Raw genomic sequence first — 21682 nt, forward strand, 5'->3', positions numbered from 1 at the left:
CATGTGGTCTGTACTGTCACACAGAGTACCGTATTTATATGTGGTATATACTGTGTCACACACATGACTGTACATATATGTGGTCTGTACTGTCTCACAGAGGACTGTACTTATATGTGGTCTGAACTGTCACACAGAGGACTGTACTTATACGTGGTATATACTGTGTCACACAGATGACTGTACGTATATGTGGTCTGTACTGTCACACAGATGACTGTACTTATATGTGGTCTGTACTGTCTCACAGGGGACTGTACTTATATGTGGTCTGTACTGTCACACAGGGGACTGTAGTTATATGTGGTCTGTACTGTCACACAGAGGACTGTACTTATATGTGGTCTGAACTGTCACACAGAAGACTGTGCTTATATGTGGTCTGAACTGTCACACAGAGGACTGTACTTATACGTGGTATATACTGTGTAACACAGATGACTGTACGTATATGTGGTCTGTACTGTCACTCAGATGACTGTACTTATATGTGGTCTGAACTGTCTCACAGAGGCCTGTACTTATATGTGGTCTGAACTGTCACACAGAAGACTGTACTTATACGTGGTATATACTGTGTCACACAGATGACTGTACTTATATGTGGTCTGAACTGTCTCACAGAGGCCTGTACTTATATGTGGTCTGAACTGTCACACAGATGACTGTACTTATATGTGGTCTGTACTGTCTCACAGGGGACTGTACTTATATGTGGTCTGTACTGTCTGACAGAGGACTGTACTTATATGTGGTCTGTACTGTGTCACACAGAGGACTGTACGTATATTTGGTCTGAACTGTTTCACAGAGGACTGTACTTATATGTGGTCTGAACTGTCTCACAGAGGCCTGTACTTATATGTGGTCTGAACTGTCACACTGAGGACTGTACTTATACGTGGTATATACTGTGTCACACAGATGACTGTACTTATATGTGGTCTGTACTGTCTCACTGAGGACTGTACTTATATGTGGTCTGTAGTGTCTCACAGGGGACTGTACTTATATGTGGTCTGTACTGTCTCACTGAGGACTGTACTTATATGTGGTCTGTAGTGTCTCACAGGGGACTGTACTTATATGTGGTCTGTACTGTCTCACTGAGGACTGTACTTATATGTGGTCTGTACTGTGTCACACAGAGGACTGTACGTATATTTGGTCTGTACTGTCTCACAGAGGACTGTACTTATATGGGGTCTGAACTGTCACACAGAGGACTGTACTTATACGTGGTATATACTGTGTAACACAGATGACTGTACGTATATGTGGTCTGTACTGTCACTCAGATGACTGTACTTATATGTGGTCTGAACTGTCTCACAGAGGCCTGTACTTATATGTGGTCTGAACTGTCACACTGAGGACTGTACTTATACGTGGTATATACTGTGTCACACAGATGACTGTACTTATATGTGGTCTGTACTGTCTCACAGGGGACTGTACTTATATGTGGTCTGTACTGTCTGACAGAGGACTGTACTTATATGTGGTATATACTGTCACACAGAGGACTGTGCTTATATGTGGTCTGTACTGTCTCACAGAGGACTGTACTTATATGTGGTCTAATTTATCAATTCCACAAACGGATGATAAACTTAAACATTAAAATGGATTTTTGAAGCTTCGTTCTGTTTATGTGTGAAAAGCACTTACTCTGTATGTGTCGTCTACCTAGTGCGAGTATTGTTTGTGTTGCTAACTTGTTAAACGAGATACCAGCGGTTTGTTACGTGTATAACTGACCGGGGTTCTCTATTTTAATCACCAATGAGCTCAATGTTTTTACTTTTCCTTTTGAAATAAATAACAAACTTCGACAGTTAAGACGGAGACTTGTATTGAAACCTAGACAAAAGAGAGTAGATAGCTTACAGTCGACCCTAGGTTAAGTATGGCCAATACAGTCTACCTGTAATCAAACCCGACACATCAAAGGCACAGCCAGGTAAGAATCAACGAGCTAGGGTTCATGTGTTACATGATTGTACGTGTAAATTGTAATATATATGTCGTTTTCGTCTAATTGGACAGATGTCACATTTAGACTCTTCGGAAAAGATTACCATCTGACAAATACATTGTTTGACTTTATGTCTGCGGAATATTGTAAATATCGTGTATTTTAGCGTGCTTTTCGTAAAGTTGGTTGGTATATTTGAGAGTTGGTGTCGCTCTGTGTGATTATGTTTTTGATCTTTTTCACTTATCCTCAACCACAGCAACCTGCCAAAGATTGTTTTTAAGAAATCCTGCAACAAACAGTTACATATCAGCAAAATCAGGACCGTAAATATGTCGCTGGTACAACAGCGGTTCATTGTAGTTTTGTCTTTTATTGATGAAGATACAAGAATGTAATTTCCAATATTTTGATGTACCAGTTTGAAAATCTCGACCAATTGCAGTCCTCTATGACAAATCGTCAAAAGTGTTCCTAGTGTTGAGCAGTCGTTTTCGTCTCGTGCTATATACTAAGCTTAGTCACCAAAGGAGTTCGGGACATATTCCAGCCCCTCCTCCGTCCACTTTACAATGTAATCAGATTTAGGTTATTTTCAATGTTACAATGTACTTTCGACAATTGAGCATTCAAACATTGGAAACAGACTTGTGGTAAAACTTAAGATAAAAAATCAGTATGATTAAAATCATAGCAGGGCTTAGCGAAGCAATTTTTTTGTTCTGTTTGTTTGTTCAGCAGTATATGTGGATGTTCAAACAAAACTTAAATGTCCATAAAGAAAATTGGCTAACATTCTGTAATATTGTGTAATACAAGGTAGTGTGGGTTGAAAATGTGTATTGATATACTAATATAGGGTATAAGATGATCAAGGTTTACTGTGGTTACAACTGTCGTGATTAAGATGCTCGACTTTAACTGGGGTAACAACTGTCTTACGATGATCGAGTTTAACTGTGGTAACAACTGTCTTAAGATGATCGAGTTTAACTGTGGTAACAACTCTCTTGATTAAGATGTTCAAGGTTTACTGTGGTAACAACTGTCTTGATTAATATGATAGGGTTTAACTGTGGTAACAACTGTCTTGGTAAATATGATAGGGTTTAACTGTGGTTACAACTGTCTTGGTTAATATGATAGGGTTTAACTGTGGTAACAACTGTCTTGATTAATATGATAGGGTTTAACTGTAGTAACAACTGTCTTGGTAAATATGATAGGGTTTAACTGTGGTTACAACTGTCTTGGTTTATATGATAGGGTTTAACTGTGGTTACAATTCACTTAATTAAGATAATCGAATTTGACTATGGTGACAACTGTCTTGATTAAGATGATCGAGTTTAACTGAGGTAAGAACTGTCTTGGTAACTATGATAGGGTTTAACTGTGGTAACAACTGTCTTGCTTAATATGATAGGGTTTAACTGTGGTAACAACTGTCTTGATTGATATGATAGGGTTTAACCGTGGTAACAACTGTCTTGATTAATATGATAGGGTTTAACTGTAGTAACAACTCTCTTGATTAATATGATAGGGTTTAACTGAGGTGAAAACTGTCTTGATTGATATGATAGAGTTTAACTGTGGTAACAACTGTCTTGATTGATATGATAGGGTTTAACTGTGGTAACAACTGTCTTGATTAATATGATAGGGTTTAACTGTGGTAACAACTGTCTTGATTAATATGATAGGGTTTAACTGGGGTAACAACTATCTTGATTAATATGATAAGATTTAACTATGGTAACAACTGTTTTGATTAATATGATAGGGTTTAACCGTGGTAACAACTGTCATGATTAATATGATAGGGTTTAACTGTGGTAACAACTGTCATGATTTATATGATAGGGTTTAACTGAGGTAAGAACTGTCTTGATTGATATGTTAGGATTTAACTGTGGTAACAACTGTCTTGATTGATATGTTAGGGTTTAACTGTGGTAACAACTGTCATGATTGATATATTAGGGTTTAACTGAGATAACAACTGGCTTGATTGATATGTTAGGGTTTAACTGTGGTAACAACTATCTTGATTAATATGATAGGATTTAACTATGGTAACAACTGTCTTGATTAATATAATAGGGTTTAACCGTGGTAACAACTGTCATGATTAATATGATAGGATTTAACTGTGGTAACAACTGTCATGATTAATATGATAGGGTTTAACTGTGGTAACAACTGTCATGATTAATATGATAGGATTTAACTGTGGTAACAACTGTCATGATTAAGATGTTAGGATTTAACTGTGGTAACAACTGTCTTGATTGATATGTTAGGGTTTAACTGAGGTAAGAACTGTCTTGATTAATATGATAGGGTTAAACTGGGGTAACAACCGTCTTGATTAATATGATAGGGTTTAACTGTGGTAACAACTGTCATGATTAATATGATAGGATTTAACTGTGGTAACAACTGTCTTGATTAATATGATAGGGTTTAACTGTGGTAACAACTGTCTTGATTAATATGATAGGGTTTAACTGTGGTAACAACTGTCATGATTAATATGATAGGATTTAACTGTGGTAACAACTGTCATGATTAAGATGTTAGGATTTAACTGTGGTAACAACTGTCTTGATTGATATGTTAGGGTTTAACTGAGGTAAGAACTGTCTTGATTAATATGATAGGGTTAAACTGGGGTAACAACCGTCTTGATTAATATGATAGGGTTTAACTGTGGTAACAACTGTCTTGATTAATATGATAGGGTTTAACTGTGGTAACAACTGTCTTGATTAATATGATAGGGTTTAACTGTGGTAACAACTGTCTTGATTAATATGATAGGGTTTAACTGTGGTAACAACTGTCTTGATTAATATGATAGGGTTTAACTGTGGTAACAACTGTCTTGATTAATATGATAGGGTTTAACTGGGGTAACAACTGTCTTGATTAATATGATAGGGTTTAACTGTGGTAACAACTGTCTTGATTAATATGATAGGGTTTAACTGTGGTAACAACTGTCTTGATTAATATGATAGGGTTTAACTGTGGTAACAACTGTCTTGATTAATATGATAGGGTTTAACTGTGGTAACAACTGTCTTGATTAATATGATAGGGTTTAACTTGGGTAACAACTGTCTTAAGATGATCAATGTTTACTATTGTAACAATTGTTGTGATTAAGATGACTGAGAATAACTGAGATAACATCTGTATTGACATGGAACTGTTGTATACATTATTGGGTATTCCGTTATTAACCCTTTGTTAAACGAGGAAGGTATACTTGAATTGCCACCGTCAAAATAGCAACTATATCCAGGCAATACCGATCTATAGTATAACATATGCAATTTTTATTGACTGTCGATGTGGTTGGGTAGCTTTACATGTGTCTAGGGAAATTAATAAGGGCCTATGTTTACCTGTCACGTTGTATCCAACATCACTGATCTCAGGATAGTATATGATCCTATTGACACTACTACAATGGTTAAATGTTAATAATGACGTTTATTCATTTCATGTTTATAAACATATACATGGAAATATCAACTAAACTGAAATGTTTGAGAAAAAAATACCCTAAAATATTCATTTGCAATGTTGTAAACACATGTCGTTAGGGAATGTGTAACCGGTACATACGTCGTTGGGGAATGTGTAACCGGTACATATGTCGTTAGGGAATGTATTACTGGTACAGACGTCGTTAGGGAATGTGTTACAGGTACAGACGTCGTTAGGGAATGTATTACTGGTACAGACGTCGTTAGGGAATGTGTTACAGGTACAGACGTCGTTAGGGAATGTGTTACAGGTACAGACGTCGTTAGGGAATGTGTTACAGGTACAGACGTCGTTAGGGAATGTGTTACAGGTACAGACGTCGTTAGGGAATGTGTTACAGGTACAGACGTCGTTAGGGAATGTGTTACAGGTACAGACGTCGTTAGGGAATGTGTTACAGGTACAGACGTCGTTAGGGAATGTGTTACAGGTACATATGTCGTTAGGGAATGTGTTACAGGTACATATGTCGTTAGGGAATGTGTTACAGGTACAGACGTCGTTAGGGAATGTGTTACAGGTACAGACGTCGTTAGGGAATGTGTTACAGGTACATATGTCGTTAGGGAATGTGTTACAGGTACATACGTCGTTAGGGAATGTGTTACAGGTACATACGTCGTTAGGGAATGTGTTACAGGTACAGACGACGTTGGGGAATTATTACCGCTACATATGTTGATAGGGAATGTGTTACAGGTACATACGTCGTTAGGGAATGTGTTACAGGTACAGACGACGTTGGGGAATGTGTTACCGGTTCCTACGTCGTTAGGGAATGTGTTACAGGTACAGACGACGTTGGGGAATGTGTTACCGGTTCCTACGTCGTTAGGGAATGTGTTACAGGTACATACGACGTTGGGGAATGTGTTACAGGTACATATGTCGTTAGGGAATGTGTTACAGGTACAGACGACGTTGGGGAATTATACCGCTACATATGTTGATAGGGAATGTGTTACCGGTACATTCGTCGTTTGGGAATGTATTACCGGTACATACGTTGTTAGGGAATGAGTAACCAGTATATACGTCGTTAGGGAATGCATTACCGGTACATACGTCGTAAGGGAATGTATTACCGGTACAGACGTCGTAAGGAAATGTATTACCGGTACATACGTCGCTAGGGAATGTGTTATCAGTACAGAAGTCATTAGGGAATGTATAATCGCTACATATGTCGTTAGTGAATGTATTACCGGTACAGACGTCGTTAGGGAATGTGTTACAGGTACATACGACGTTGGGGAATGTGTTACCGGTTCCTACGTCGTTAGGGAATGTGTTACAGGTGCAGACGACGTTGGGGAATGTGTTACAGGTACATATGTCGTTAGAGAATGTGTTACAGGTACATACGTCGTTAGGAAATGTGTTACAGGTACAAACATCGTTAGGGAATGTGTTACAGGTACAGACGACGTTGGGGAATGTGTTACAGGGACATATGTCGTTAGGGAATGTGTTACAGGTACATATGTCGTTAGGGAATGTGTTACAGGTACAGACGACGTTGTGGAATTATTACCGCTACATATGTTGATAGGGAATGTGTTACAGGTACATACGTCGTTAGGAAATGTGTTACAGGTACATACATCGTTAGGGAATGTGTTACAGGTACAGACGACGTTGTGGAATTATTACCGCTACATATGTTGATAGGGAATGTGTTACCGGTACATTCGTCGTTTGGGAATGTATTACCGGTACATACGTTGTTAGGGAATGAGTAACCAGTATATACGTCGTTAGGGAATGCATTACCGGTACATACGTCGTAAGGGAATGTATTACCGGTACAGACGTCGTAAGGGAATGTATTACCGGTACATACGTCGCTAGGGAATGTGTAACCGGTACATGCGTCGTTAGGGAATGTGTTATCGGTACAGACGTCGTAAGGGAATGTATAAACGCTACATATGTCGTTAGGGAATGTATTACTGGTACAGACGTCGTTAGGGAATGTGTTACCGGTACCTACGTCGTTAGGGAATGTGTTACCGGTACATACGTCGTTCGGGAATGTATTACCGGTACATATGTCGATAGGGAATTATTACCGCTACATATGTCGTTAGTGAATGTATTACCGGTACATACGTCGTTAGGGAATGTGTAACCGGTACATACGTCGTTAGGGAATGTGTAACCGGTACATACGTCGATAGGGAATGTATTACCGGTACATTTGTCGTTAGGGAACATTGGCCCTGATGACCTCTTCTGTGTTAATGTGGCGTTAATGTACGTAGCCTACGTATATCAGATACCAATACCTACATGTACGTTACTATGGTGCCAGATATCCGTGTAAATGTTATAAAGGATCAGATATCGGTGTGTATGTTACGTTGTTAGAGTACCTGCTATCAGTACCTATAAATATATACTAGAGTAACAGTACGTTACTAGGATTCTTAGTGATAGTACCTAGGGTAACGTATAATGATGTTTACTTTTCGAGAGTACCTGATACTAATACATATATATACGTACGTTGCTCGGGTACCAGATATCGGTTTGTACGTTGCTAGAGTACCTGATACCAGTACCTATATATACGTACGTTACTAGGGTACCAGAAATTGGTGTGTACGTTGCTAGAGAACCTGATATCAGTACCTATATTTACGTACGTTGCTAGGGTACATTATCCAACTTGAATGTTACATATATCAGTGTGTGCGTTGCAAGGATACTTACTACTATTACCTATATACTTTACTAGGGTAACGTATATTGGTGTGTACGTTTCGAGAGTACCTGATATCAGTACCTATATTTACGTACGTTGCTAGGGTACTAGATATCGGTGTGTACGTTGCAAGGATACTTACTAATATTACCTATATACTTTACTAGGGTAACGTATATTGGTGTGTACGTTTCGAGAGTACCTGATAGCAGTACCTACATTTACGTACGTGGCTAGGGTACTAGATATCGGTGTGTACTTTGCAAGGATACTTACTAATATTACCTATAGACGTTGCTAGGGTAACGTATATTGGTGTGTACGTCGCTGGAGTACCTGATACCAGTACCTATAGTTACGTACGTTACTAGGGTACCAGATATCGGTGTGTACGTCGCTCGAGTACCTGATACCAGTACCTATATTTACTTACGTTGCTAGGGTTCCATATATCGGTGTGTACGTCGCAAGAGTACAAATGTTTTTGATACAAAGTTTTATGACTGATCATGTCGCTAAAACCTGTCATGTAAAAAACATCTCTCAATATCGAAATTAAAATATGAATGAATTTCTAATGATAACTTGGCGATAGCAATGTCGTAAGCAGATAGAGAGCCGAATAAATATGTTATAAGTAAGAGCTAAAATGACGTAAATGTTAGATAGGATTCTGTAAGGTTTCACAGGTAGCAGGGAGCAATATTGTGACCTTGCTTTTGTCTGAAGTTTATTTTATTGAAACTTAGGAAACGATAGGCAATATCGCCACCTTATCAATGACTAAGTAGTCCCCTAGACAAATATTTAGCCAACTGTCGATACAGACGTCACTCGTACAGATAACACCGATAGGCGAGAGTTTAATTTTTAAGCCTAATCAATATGCTCATTGATAACGTGTGACCATACAACCTTAGATTTTCTGGTCGATCAATAAGGATCAATTCGGCCGTATCCATCATCCTGGTTAGGGCTCAAAGGACAACAATATAATATCCCAAATATTAATTTATATTTTTTTGGGGAATTAAAATTCTGAAAGTAACAAGGACAAAGTTTATGAGATGATACATGATAAAGCGGCAGCTTATTTAACGCTACTTATTAGAAGACATTGTATCAATACTAGTGTCTGTGGTGTGAGGGACAACAATATGACTAGGGAATGTGTAAGAACTTTAACACTTTAACAGTTTCTGTTGTGTGAGGGACAACAATATGACAGTTTCTGTTGTGTGAGAGTCAACAATATGACAGTTTCTGTTGTGTGAGGGTCAACAATATGAGTTTCTGTTGTGTGAGGGACAACAATAGGACAGTTTCTGTTGTGTGAGGGTCAACAATATGACAGTTTCTTTTGTGTGAGGGTCAACAATATGACAAATTCTGTTGTGTGAGGGACAACAATATGACAGTTTCTGTTGTGTGAGGGGCAACAATATGACAGTTTCTGTTGTGTGAGGGACAACACTATGACAGTTTCTGTTGTGTGAGGGTCAACAATATAACAGTTTCTGTTGTGTGAGGGTTAACAATATGACAGTTTCTGTTGTGTGAGGGTCAACAATATCACAGTTTCTGTTGTGTGAGGGACAACAATATGACAGTTTCTGTTGGGTGAGGGACAACAATATGACAGTTTCTGTTGTGTGAGAGTCAACAATATGACAGTTTCTGTTGTGTGAGAGTCAACAATATGACAGTTTCTGTTGTGTGAGAGTCAACAATATGACAGTTTCTGTTGAGTGAGGGTCAACAATATGACAGTTTCTGTTGGGTGAGGGTCAACAATATGACAGTTTCTGTTGTGTGAGGAACAACAATATGACAGTTTCTGTTGTGTGAGTGTCAACAATATGACAGTTTCTGTTGTGTGAGGGACAACAGTATGACACTTTCTGTTGTGTGAGGGTCAACAATATAACAGTTTCTGTTGTGTGAGGGACAACAATATGACAGATTCTGTTGAGTGAGGGTCAACAATATGAGTTTCTGTTGTGTGAGGGCCAACAATATGACAGTTTATGTTGGATGAGAGTCAACAATGCGATAGTGTCTGTTGGGTGAGTGACAACAATATGACAGTTTTTGTTGTGTGAGGGACAACAGTATGACACTTTCTGTTGTGCGAGGGTCAATAATATAACAGTTTCTGTTGTGTGAGGCACAACAATATGACAGTTTATGTTGGATGAGAGTCAACAATGCGATAGTGTCTGTTGGGTGAGTGACAACAATATGACAGTTTCTGTTGGGTGAGGGTCAACAATATGACAGTGTATGTTGGATGAGAGTCAACAATACGATAGTGTCTGTTGGGTGAGGGTCAACAATATAACAGTTTCTGTTGTGTGAGGGACAACAATACGGTAGTGTCTGTTGTGTGAGGGACAACAATGTAGGGTAGTGTCTGTTGTGTGAGGGACAACAATGTGACAGTGTCTGTCGTTTCAGGGACAACAATAGGGTAGTGTCTGTTACGTGAGGGACAACAATACGGTTGTGTCTGTTGAGTGAGGGACAACAATATAGGGTAGTGTCTGTTGTGTGAGGGACAACAATGTGACGGTTTCTGTCGTTTCAGGGACAACAATAGGGTAGTTTCTGTTGTGTGAGGGACAACAATACGGCTATGGAAGATATAGTGGGTCCCCAAAATTTGACGATTTCCACAGGGAAAGAATTGTTTACATTTGAACAGTGTTTTATTTTAACAATATTTTCTGTTGTAGCTTTGTCGCCCGTTGTTGGATCTGCGCATGCCCACATTGGTGACCAAGGCGGCCTTTACACTACCCGCCTTGGAAGACATGCCGCCTATCCACAAGAAGCTGAGAGGCTTAAAGCGTCTTGAAGCAAGCCCTCCGCGAAGTCTGCGAGACTTGAAAAACATTATCACCACTGAACTGACAAGCGTCGGGAAAAAACTGTCGCGACTGGAACGGTCTTATTACGGTGTTGGAAAGAGCGTGCAACATGAAGTTGACAAATACGTGATGGCGATAAAAGGAGCAATGCGCATGCTCACAATTTTTGATATGTCTTCCGTAACAGCCATTGAAAATGCCATAAAATCCGGAAGTGACCCGAAGCGGTACAAAGGTGACCCAAACAACATCACTCTGTTGAAAGAAGCCTATGCCAAAGTGCTAACGTATGTTCCTGACAAATTCAACGAAATCATTGAATACTGTAATAGAATTCTTACTGTACTGGAGAAATATTTTGTGAGTTTTTACGATACGGACTCGGATGTGTATCTGGAGACGGCCGCGCACTACGAGGAACAGTTACGGACTTGGCAGAAGAGCATCCGCGGGAGCTTGGAAAGGGTTCATAAACTTCAGAGGGACTTCAAGGCCGGTATGATACATTTCACAATGTTCACTCCCCCAGTTGCAAAATTTTGTAAAAAGAACGAATGTGAAAATGTCCCATTTATCCTAATTTTCGCTGATGCGTGTACGAACATTCGGGCGGTAATGACCGTGCTGAAAACGTGGCTTCAAGCAGACGAGAACTACCCTGTATTCCTACGCAACGATATTGATGATATGGAGAAACACAAGGAGGAAAAGGTCAAACTAATGCGTGACAGTAAACAAAGGTTCCACGCTGTGACTTATAAACTCAACCAAACCGAGATCGAGTGGGAAAAGGCGGCAACAGAAGTGGACAACGTGAAAGAAAAAGAAGAGGCACTCCGAATAGAGGCCGATTACCTTATAAACCTTAACGCGGAGTTACAGTCGGAAGTAGAATTCAAAGTATTTCGAAGAGACGAGCTCAAAAAGAACATTGCTGATTATTCACCGGAAAACTTCAACGAGACGTTCGATATGTTGACCGATGAAGTTCGATTTGCTAAAGACAGATTGCCTTTGGTCAAACGACAGTTAACCGCCGCCCAGTTTAAACTAGAATGGGTGGCAGAGAAAAGGACAAGCTTGGCAAAAATCGAAAAAGAATTGCAACAGTTAAGGCGAGATGCCAACGACGTGGATCAAGGGAGACAACAACGCGAGGAGGATGTTGAGAGACTTGTTAAGGCACTGGCACTGGCTAGACGTATACACAGGTACAAAACCAGTACGGATGTGGCGGAGAAGATCTATTTCTGTCTACCAATAGGACATCGACACCGAGCCCAATCTCTTCAGTCGCTCACACCAAGCGAAGGTAAGTAGATGCTCCGCATGTAAGCACCGTCTTCTTCTTCTCCCAAGCTAGGATTCATTTCGTTAACATGGCTTGATGATATGTCAAAGTCAAAACTGCATTGCAAGTTTCCAAATCTAATTTTAACGGCATTTATCCCAACACGTGTATCTAAAACAAGCGTAAAGGGGTGTATCTCCCGAGACATGAATAACAGTCTAATTATTATAAAGCATACAATTCAAAACGAGACACAACTTCATAAAATTGTAAACTGCCTTATCTTCAGACACGTCAATTTGTTAACTATCATGTCTTCTGAGACGCCAGCAAAGGATATGTTATCTGTAAAACGACAAAGAAAAATGTCAGGTTCGCGTGCCGCTCACTAAGCAATGCTATAAACTGATCATTTTTACCTTTCAGATACCTTGACGAAGGTTTGTGTGACGATATCCCACTACATTGATCTGGAGTGGATGGACCTATATCGGGAACTCCCATTCTTCCCTAAACGAGGTAAACAGACGATCGAGAAGGACATCAGCGCCATAAGTGTAGAGAGTGCCCGTGGCCCCCGTGAAAATCGCACTCTTATTGCACTGAACCGTTGGAGACGCCACCATACCCGGGCAAAGACAGACGACATAATGGAAACGCTGAAAAGGATAAGACGCTTGGACATTTTGACGGAAGTAGACAAGATCGTGAACCCTCCAAAGATCGTGGAGGAGGTGAAAGAGACTTACGTACCCCCATCAGTGGCACCGGAACTGGTCCCCTTTTATAGAGAGGTAGAGCGGTATGATAAACTTCGGGCGGCGCATAAAGTGAAGACAGGGCATCAGTAATTGGTTGCACCAGTAGTGCTGGAAGTTGAATCGACACCGGAACCAGTACTAACAAAAACGTTACGTTAAAAACATTTTACCTGTAACATTACGTAACTAATGATAGCTTCCACTTAGACACACGTGCACTAGATAACACATGAAGTATATGCGGGGTGAGGGGTGGGGTGGTTTAGTATACGTTTGTACATGCAGTACTGTCTTCTAGAAGGTTTCGTTATTGCTGACCCCTGGATACTGTGTGAATGGAATGGTGAATACACAAGGAACGTGTTCAACGGTGTATCTTACGTCCACGTGCGGTCCTTTAGTTGGATGAACATGGGGATCATTTATAGTTTAGTATATGTGTACAAATAATTCGAAGGTCAAATTCATTACAATATATACAACATGACCCTATGACCTACAGGGAAAATAAATTGCAATATTTCCAAAGTAATGCTGTCGTAGTATACATGACTAATTGTATTACAGTGTACACGTAGACTGTGTGATCTATAGAACAGCTTGTATGACAGTATATATACAGTGATATTTGTGTGATCTCTAGGACAGCTTGTATGACAGTATATACACAGTGATATTTGTGTGATCTCTAGGACAGCTTGTATGACAGTGTGTACAGAGTGATATTTGTGTGATCTCTAGGACAGCTTGTATGACAGTGTATACACAGTGATATTTGTGTGATCTCTAGGACAGCTTGTATGACAGTGTTTACACAGTGATATTTGTGTGATCTCTAGGATAGCTTGTATGACAGTGTGTACACAGTGATATTTGTGTGATCTCTAGGACAGCTTGTATGACAGTGTATACACAGTGATATTTGTGTGATCTCTAGGACAGCTTGTATAACAGTGTATACACAGTGATATTTGTGAGATCTCAAGGACAGCTTGTATGACAGTGTATACACAGTGATATTTGTGTGATCTCTAGGACAGCTTGTACGACAGAATTTACACAGTGATATTTGTGTGATCTCTAGGACAGCTTGTATGACAGTATATACACAGTGTTATTGTGTGATCTCTAGGACAGCTTGTATGACAGTATATACACAGTGATATTCGTGTGATCTCTAGGACAGCTTGTATGACAGTATATATAAAGTGATATTTGTGTGATATCTAGGACAGCTTCTATGACAGTGTTTACACAGTGATATTTGTGTGATCTCTAGGACAGCTTGTATGACAGTATATACACAGTGATATTCGTGTGATCTCTAGGACAGCTTGTATGACAGTGTATACACAGTGATATGTGTGTGATCTCTAGCACTTTACTGATGTTGAGAAGGCCAGTTCGATATTACTGAAGCGTACCTAAAACATTATCACGAAGATCCATAAACGGACATAGAACGAACCCTGCACGTGAACACCTCATCCATGACCTGTACAGAAATACTACTAAAGGGAAGCAACTGGGAGATTGGTTTTGGTAAACATTTAGCTACATTTTCTGTACATGACTGATAACAATATTTATTTTTTAATGTATTTATATTCTTAATAACAATCACATGAAAATGACAATGAATAAATGAAAATAGTGGAGAAAATGTGTTCTTTGTATATTTTCTACGGTGTGTGCACGTGTGTGTATGTGTGCATGTACTTCGTACGTTTTCTATTGTATTGTAATATTTGTACGTTTTTGTCTGTATATGTGTCGTTTTTAGCTCACCTGCCCGAAGGGCAATTGCGCTTATGCCGTGGCGCAGCGTCCGTGGTCCGTCGTCGTCGTCTGAGGTTGGTTCGATCCCAGAGGTCAGGGGGTCGGGGCCCTGAAGGGGAACTTAGCTAAATTTGCTTTAAAACGCATCTCCTCCTAAACACCAGAGAGGATTTCAACCAAATTCAGTCTGAAGCATCACTAGGGGAGGGCAATCATTTTTTAAATAAATGAGGTTGGTTGGACCCCANAGGCCAGGGGGTCGGGGCCCTGAAAGGGAACTTAGCTAAATTTGCTTTAAAACGCATCTCCTCCGAAACACCAGATAGGATTTCAACCAAATTTAGTCTGAAGCATCACTAGGGGAGGACAATCATTTCTTAAATAAGTGAGGTTGGTTCGACCCCTGAGGCCATGGGGGCAGGGCCCTGAAGGGGAACTTAGCTAAATTTGCTTTAAAACGCATTTCCTCCTAAACGCCAGAGAAGATTTCAACCAAATTTGCTCTGAAACTTCGTTGGGGAAGGGCAATCATTTCCTAAATAAATGAGACTGTTTGGACACCTAGGGCTTGGAAAACCGGGCCCCAAACAGGAAAATTATCTAATATTTTGCTTTAAGATGCTAATACCCTCTAATTGCCTGAGTGGATTGCACAAAATTTGGTCAAAAACATTATTGAGGAAGAACAAACATTTCTTAATTGAATGAGGTTGATTGGACCCCTGCGCTCCTAAGAAATGGTACAGCTAGATTATCGTATTCTATGGTGTAGTTTTCATAAATTGTTAAAAAATGGTTTCTAGTTTTATAAAAGTTGAATGAAAATTAAAGTATTGTGCATCTAATTACATCCTGTAATATGACATATTACTTATTTCAAAATCTGTTAACCTGGCAACTCAATGGAGGCCCCTCATTAGTTGAAAGTCAGATACTGTGGTACCAGTTGGATTAGAACATATATCTCGTCTGGTTTTGAGGAAATTTCATATAAAGATGTACTAATGCATTCAGTTGTAATGACTTAAATATAAAACCAGGTGAGCGATACAGGTCCACTGGACCTCTTGTTACGTTTCCGTCTGCATATGTGTAGTTTTTACATTTTAGATTGTATATGTGTAGTTTGTACGGTTTCGACTATATATGTGTAATTTATACGTTTTTGTCTGTATAGGTGTGGTTTGTACGGTTTCGACTGTATATATGTCGTTTGTACGCTTTCGACTGTATATGTGTAGTTTGTACGGTTTCGACTGTTTATGTGTCGTTTGTACGCTTTCGACTGTTTATGTATACTAGTTGTTTGTACGTTATAGACTTTATACTAGTCATTTGTACGGTTTCGACAGTATATGTGTCGTTTGTACGCTTTCGACTGTTTATATGTACATGTAGTTTGTACGTTTTCGACTGTTTACATTTAGTTTGTACGTTTTCGATTGTATATATGTGTTGTTTTTACGTTATCTACTGTATATGTTATGATATTTATATGTACTGAGAAACTTCTACATATACAGTCTGTATAGTATGTGATTTTATTGGTAAACATACGATAGTGGTTTTCAAATGAAATTATATATATATATAATAACAAAGTATAACGTTGTTTTAAAACAATTTATAGCACATGATTTAATGAGCTCCGTGGATATGATGGATTGGTTTGCAGAGACACGGCAACGTTAGCGCAGTGCTGTAATGTATGTCCGTTATTACGTATAACACGTGACAGCTTACATGGACATTAAATAACATTACATTTGTTGACTTGTACCTGATTTTATTCGGTTCATGTGTCACATCAAGGAAAACGGCCTAGATCCCCACCCCATAATAATCCTACATACACTTACTGGGCATGAAGGTATGAATACAAACACGGCACTGAGATCCCCACCCCATAATCATACATACACTTACTGGGCATGAAGGTATGAATACAAACACGGCACTGAGATCCCCACCCCATAATCATACATACTCTTACTGGGCATGAAGGTATGAATACAAACACGGCACTGAGATCCCCACCCCATAATCATACTTACACTTACTGGGCATGAAGGTATGAATACAAACACGGCACTGAGATCCCCACCCCATAATCATACATACTCTTACTGGGCATGAAGGTCTGAATACAAACACGGCACTGAGATCCCCACCCCATAATCATACAAACTCTTACTGGGCATGAAGGTATGAATACAAATACGGCACTGAGATCCCCACCCCATAATCATACATACTCTTACTGGGCATGAAGGTCTGAATACAAACACGGCACTGAGATCCCCACCCCATAATCATACATACTCTTACTGGGCATGAAGGTCTGAATACAAACACGGCACTGAGATCCCCACCCCATAATCATACATACTCTTACTGGGCATGAAGGTCTGAATACAAACACGGCACTGAGATCCCCACCCCATAATCATACATACTCTTACTGGGCATGAAGGTCTGAATACAAACACGGCACTGAGATCCCCACCCCATAATCATACATACTCTTACTGGGCATGAAGGTCTGAATACAAACACGGCACTGAGATCCCCACCCCATAATCATACATACTCTTACTGGGCATGAAGGTCTGAATACAAACACGGCACTGAGATCCCCACCCCATAATCATACATACTCTTACTGGGCATGAAGGTCTGAATACAAACACGGCACTGAGATCCCCACCCCATAATCATACATACTCTTACTGGGCATGAAGGTCTGAATACAAACACGGCACTGAGATCCCCACCCCATAATCATACATACTCTTACTGGGCATGAAGGTCTGAATACAAACACGGCACTGAGATCCCCACCCCATAATCATACATACTCTTACTGGGCATGAAGGTCTGAATACAAACACGGCACTGAGATCCCCACCCCATAATCATACATACTCTTACTGGGCATGAAGGTCTGAATACAAACACGGCACTGAGATCCCCACCCCATAATCATACATACTCTTACTGGGCATGAAGGTCTGAATACAAACACGGCACTGAGATCCCCACCCCATAATCATACATACTCTTACTGGGCATGAAGGTCTGAATACAAACACGGCACTGAGATCCCCACCCCATAATCATACATACTCTTACTGGGCATGAAGGTCTGAATACAAACACGGCACTGAGATCCCCACCCCATAATCATACATACTCTTACTGGGCATGAAGGTCTGAATACAAACACGGCACTGAGATCCCCACCCCATAATCATACATACTCTTACTGGGCATGAAGGTCTGAATACAAACACGGCACTGAGATCCCCACCCCATAATCATACATACTCTTACTGGGCATGAAGGTCTGAATACAAACACGGCACTGAGATCCCCACCCCATAATCATACATACTCTTACTGGGCATGAAGGTCTGAATACAAACACGGCACTGAGATCCCCACCCCATAATCATACATACTCTTACTGGGCATGAAGGTCTGAATACAAACACGGCACTGAGATCCCCACCCCATAATCATACATACTCTTACTGGGCATGAAGGTCTGAATACAAACACGGCACTGAGATCCCCACCCCATAATCATACATACTCTTACTGGGCATGAAGGTCTGAATACAAACACGGCACTGAGATCCCCACCCCATAATCATACATACTCTTACTGGGCATGAAGGTCTGAATACAAACACGGCACTGAGATCCCCACCCCATAATCATACATACTCTTACTGGGCATGAAGGTCTGAATACAAACACGGCACTGAGATCCCCACCCCATAATCATACATACTCTTACTGGGCATGAAGGTCTGAATACAAACACGGCACTGAGATCCCCACCCCATAATCATACATACTCTTACTGGGCATGAAGGTCTGAATACAAACACGGCACTGAGATCCCCACCCCATAATCATACATACTCTTACTGGGCATGAAGGTCAGAATACAAACACGGCACTGAGATCCCCACCCCATAATCATACATACTCTTACTGGGCATGGAGGTCTGAATACAAACACGGCACTGAGATCCCCACCCAATAAACATACTTAAACTTACTGGGCATGAAGGTCTGAATACAAACACGGCACTGAGATTGGCTTCCGAAGCCAAACCAACCTCTGAATTTAATCTCTGATTTCATGTTTTCTTCCAAAGTGCATCGTAATTGTTCTTATTACCAAAAGCACTGTTAACTTGCTAAGGCTAGTGAAAGGTTATACAGGTCATCCACTTACTCAGCTATTGTAACAGGGCACCAACCCCTGGCCATCCTCGATATCCAGGAGTTACGCTCACTTTCGCTCTCTGCACCCCTGGAATATGTCATGGCAAAATTGAAGGCACGAAGATAGCTGTTTGATTGGTCTCAGGTAAAAAAAACTGACCAATCGCTAGGCTGATAGATGTCAAAGGAGAGACGCCAAACTTCAAAGTCTGTCAATTTTTACCGTTACATGACCGCGATAATCTTTTGATGTACATCAAAGGAATTTTGTTATGACATATTAGTGTAGAGAGCGAAAGTGAGCGTATCCCCTGGATATCGAGGATGACCTCTGGCCAGTTCTAATGCTAGTTCTAATGCTGTACCCAGGTGACCGTAAGGCCTTTGGGTTTCTTGTGTTTGGATACAAGCTCTATAATGCTATTTAAAGAACTTGTTATGCATCGCCGCCATATAACTTAGGACGGAGAGAAGTAATAACTAACAACGCAAATAAACAACCAAAAATTAGTTAAAAAAACGTTTATTAAAACTAAAATGGGAATTTTCCCCTCTTGACAGATGTCAATTCTGTGTTTAAGCCTTTCCGAGTCAAAATATGTCTCTTTCTTAACGTTTGTTCTGGCGTTACATATTGATAATACTTTTCAAGGAATCATATATGACGCTTGTTACAAGCTTTTTGATTGGTTTATATATTCCATTCATAACTCCATTTTGAAATTCGATGCTGAGCTATTTATTAAGTTTATCAATACGCGCTAAAAATGAGAACACTATTTGCTTGAAAAAGATAAATTTAAGCGTGTTTAAGATATATGTTTTACGATATAAATGAGAGAACAAATATAATTTGTGTTGAATCCAGTAATACTTTTAAATGTGAAAGTAGCGATAGAATAAACAAAAAAACGAATTTAGAGGGAATAATCTTATTTCAAGGACACACGGAGTCACTTGACATGAAAACTGTGTCATTTTACCATAGCATTCGTGTGATCGTATTCATGCTCTAAAAGGATACATTAAATGTATCTGTCTCCAAAATAAGGGTTTAGATAAAGCTTAATATATGTGTTTATAAGAGGAAATCTATCAAATGTAAGCTACCATACAGTTTAAATATAAATATGATAGACCTTTATTTCTCGATACAAATCGGATCATTCATAGATACATGCTGACGTGGAAATAGTCAGGTAGAGAAAAGACTAAACATGGTAGACATGTATCACTTGTGAAACAAACATTGCCAATCGATATAGGATTATTGAAAGACTTGGATTGAAACTGAGTATTTTGATGTGAATTTCTGTTTATCAATGACAAAATTGGACAGTAATGCTTGGTACAAATAGAAGCTATTACGTATAATTTGGTAATGCAATGAAAACCTCCATTTATTTAATAACATGATCTTGAACAAAATCACACACACGAAAGTAAAGAAGATTTTAAAATGTGAAAGAGAGATCAAAGTAAAAATCATCGATTGGTATAGAGGTGCGACAGTTACTTACCATTCTTGGGTTGTCTCCCCTTTTCTGTTTATTGCGGGCCATTGGGTATTCTAGGGGGACCCCTTTCTGATATAGTCTGAGACAATGTCCCCGTAGGTACAGAATCAGATGTTGACTTAATTGCATAAAAAAGAAGCTCACTGATGATTGCTATCATCTAAATGCCCTAAAATAGTCACAATATGATTGTAAAATTACATGCTATTCCCTATAACAGAGATATGCCAAATTTACAAATCATATGATAATGGGAATACCGTTTTTGTCAATCTTAAACATAAATTAAGCATACTGGCTTTTTTACGTGACACATTGTTAAACAAAACATAACTGTAAGATAATTTGTTTTATCAATATTTAAATCAATATGATAATTATTGATAAAGCGCGCAGCAACATGCATTTTTTCTCTCATTTTATCGCATACAGACACTGTATAATATACTGATATAAACGAGGATCGCATATATGATATGCATACTATGACATATCAACATGTTGGCTATAACCTCTACTGAAGAGATTTCAGTCCGGTTGATATCGCGGGTTGTAACAACCTCTACTGAAGAGATGTCAGGCCGGTTGGTTTCACGGGTTGTAACAATCTCTACTGAAGAGATGTCAGTCCGGTTGACATCGCGGGTTGTAACTGTTATCTCCCAGTAGATTTCAGTCCGGTTGACATCACGGGTTGTAACTGGTATCTCCCAGTATATTCCTTTTCACGACTTCCATATAGGTTCCCCCGTCACTTTTCATTGTAGCGTCATAACCACTAGCATGACATTTTGAAATTGGTTTCCAGTTTGGAGATGGCTTGAAGGACGTCGTGATTTTCTGAATATGGGATGAAAATTTATAAAAGAACATCACTTTCATGCATTTGTTCAAAATACATTTGGTTCTTACTATGATAATGGCATTTGCGATAAATTTCATTTAAAAATGTCGAGGTAATTATTTCTCTTGGGCGTAG

The 21682-nt window shown here is 39.5% G+C and overlaps 2 protein-coding genes across 4 annotated transcripts in view; one reads left to right on the forward strand and one right to left on the reverse strand.

The window, feature by feature from the left end:
* The window catches only part of LOC110461037, a 41863-nt gene extending 27040 nt beyond the window's left edge, over positions 1-14823 (forward strand). For both annotated transcript variants that reach the window (XM_021514310.1, XM_021514309.1), the window contains exons 2-3: positions 10982-12428; positions 12834-14823. In XM_021514310.1, the coding sequence (XP_021369985.1) occupies positions 11009-12428; positions 12834-13258 (1845 nt within the window). In that variant the 5' untranslated portion in view covers positions 10982-11008 and the 3' untranslated portion in view covers positions 13259-14823. The remainder of the gene's footprint in view (positions 1-10981; positions 12429-12833) is intronic.
* Positions 14824-19693: 4870 nt separating this feature from the next.
* LOC110461035 (sodium- and chloride-dependent glycine transporter 2-like) overlaps positions 19694-21682 on the reverse strand; it is a 43012-nt gene continuing 41023 nt past the window's right edge. For both annotated transcript variants that reach the window (XM_021514307.1, XM_021514306.1), the window contains one exon: positions 19694-21543. In XM_021514307.1, coding sequence (XP_021369982.1) covers positions 21391-21543 — 153 coding nt within the window. In that variant the 3' untranslated portion in view covers positions 19694-21390. The remainder of the gene's footprint in view (positions 21544-21682) is intronic.

The sequence above is a fragment of the Mizuhopecten yessoensis genome, unplaced genomic scaffold (genome assembly GCF_002113885.1).
Source record: "Mizuhopecten yessoensis strain PY_sf001 unplaced genomic scaffold, ASM211388v2 scaffold10545, whole genome shotgun sequence".
In the NCBI taxonomy this organism is placed as follows: Eukaryota; Metazoa; Mollusca; class Bivalvia; order Pectinida; family Pectinidae; genus Mizuhopecten; species Mizuhopecten yessoensis.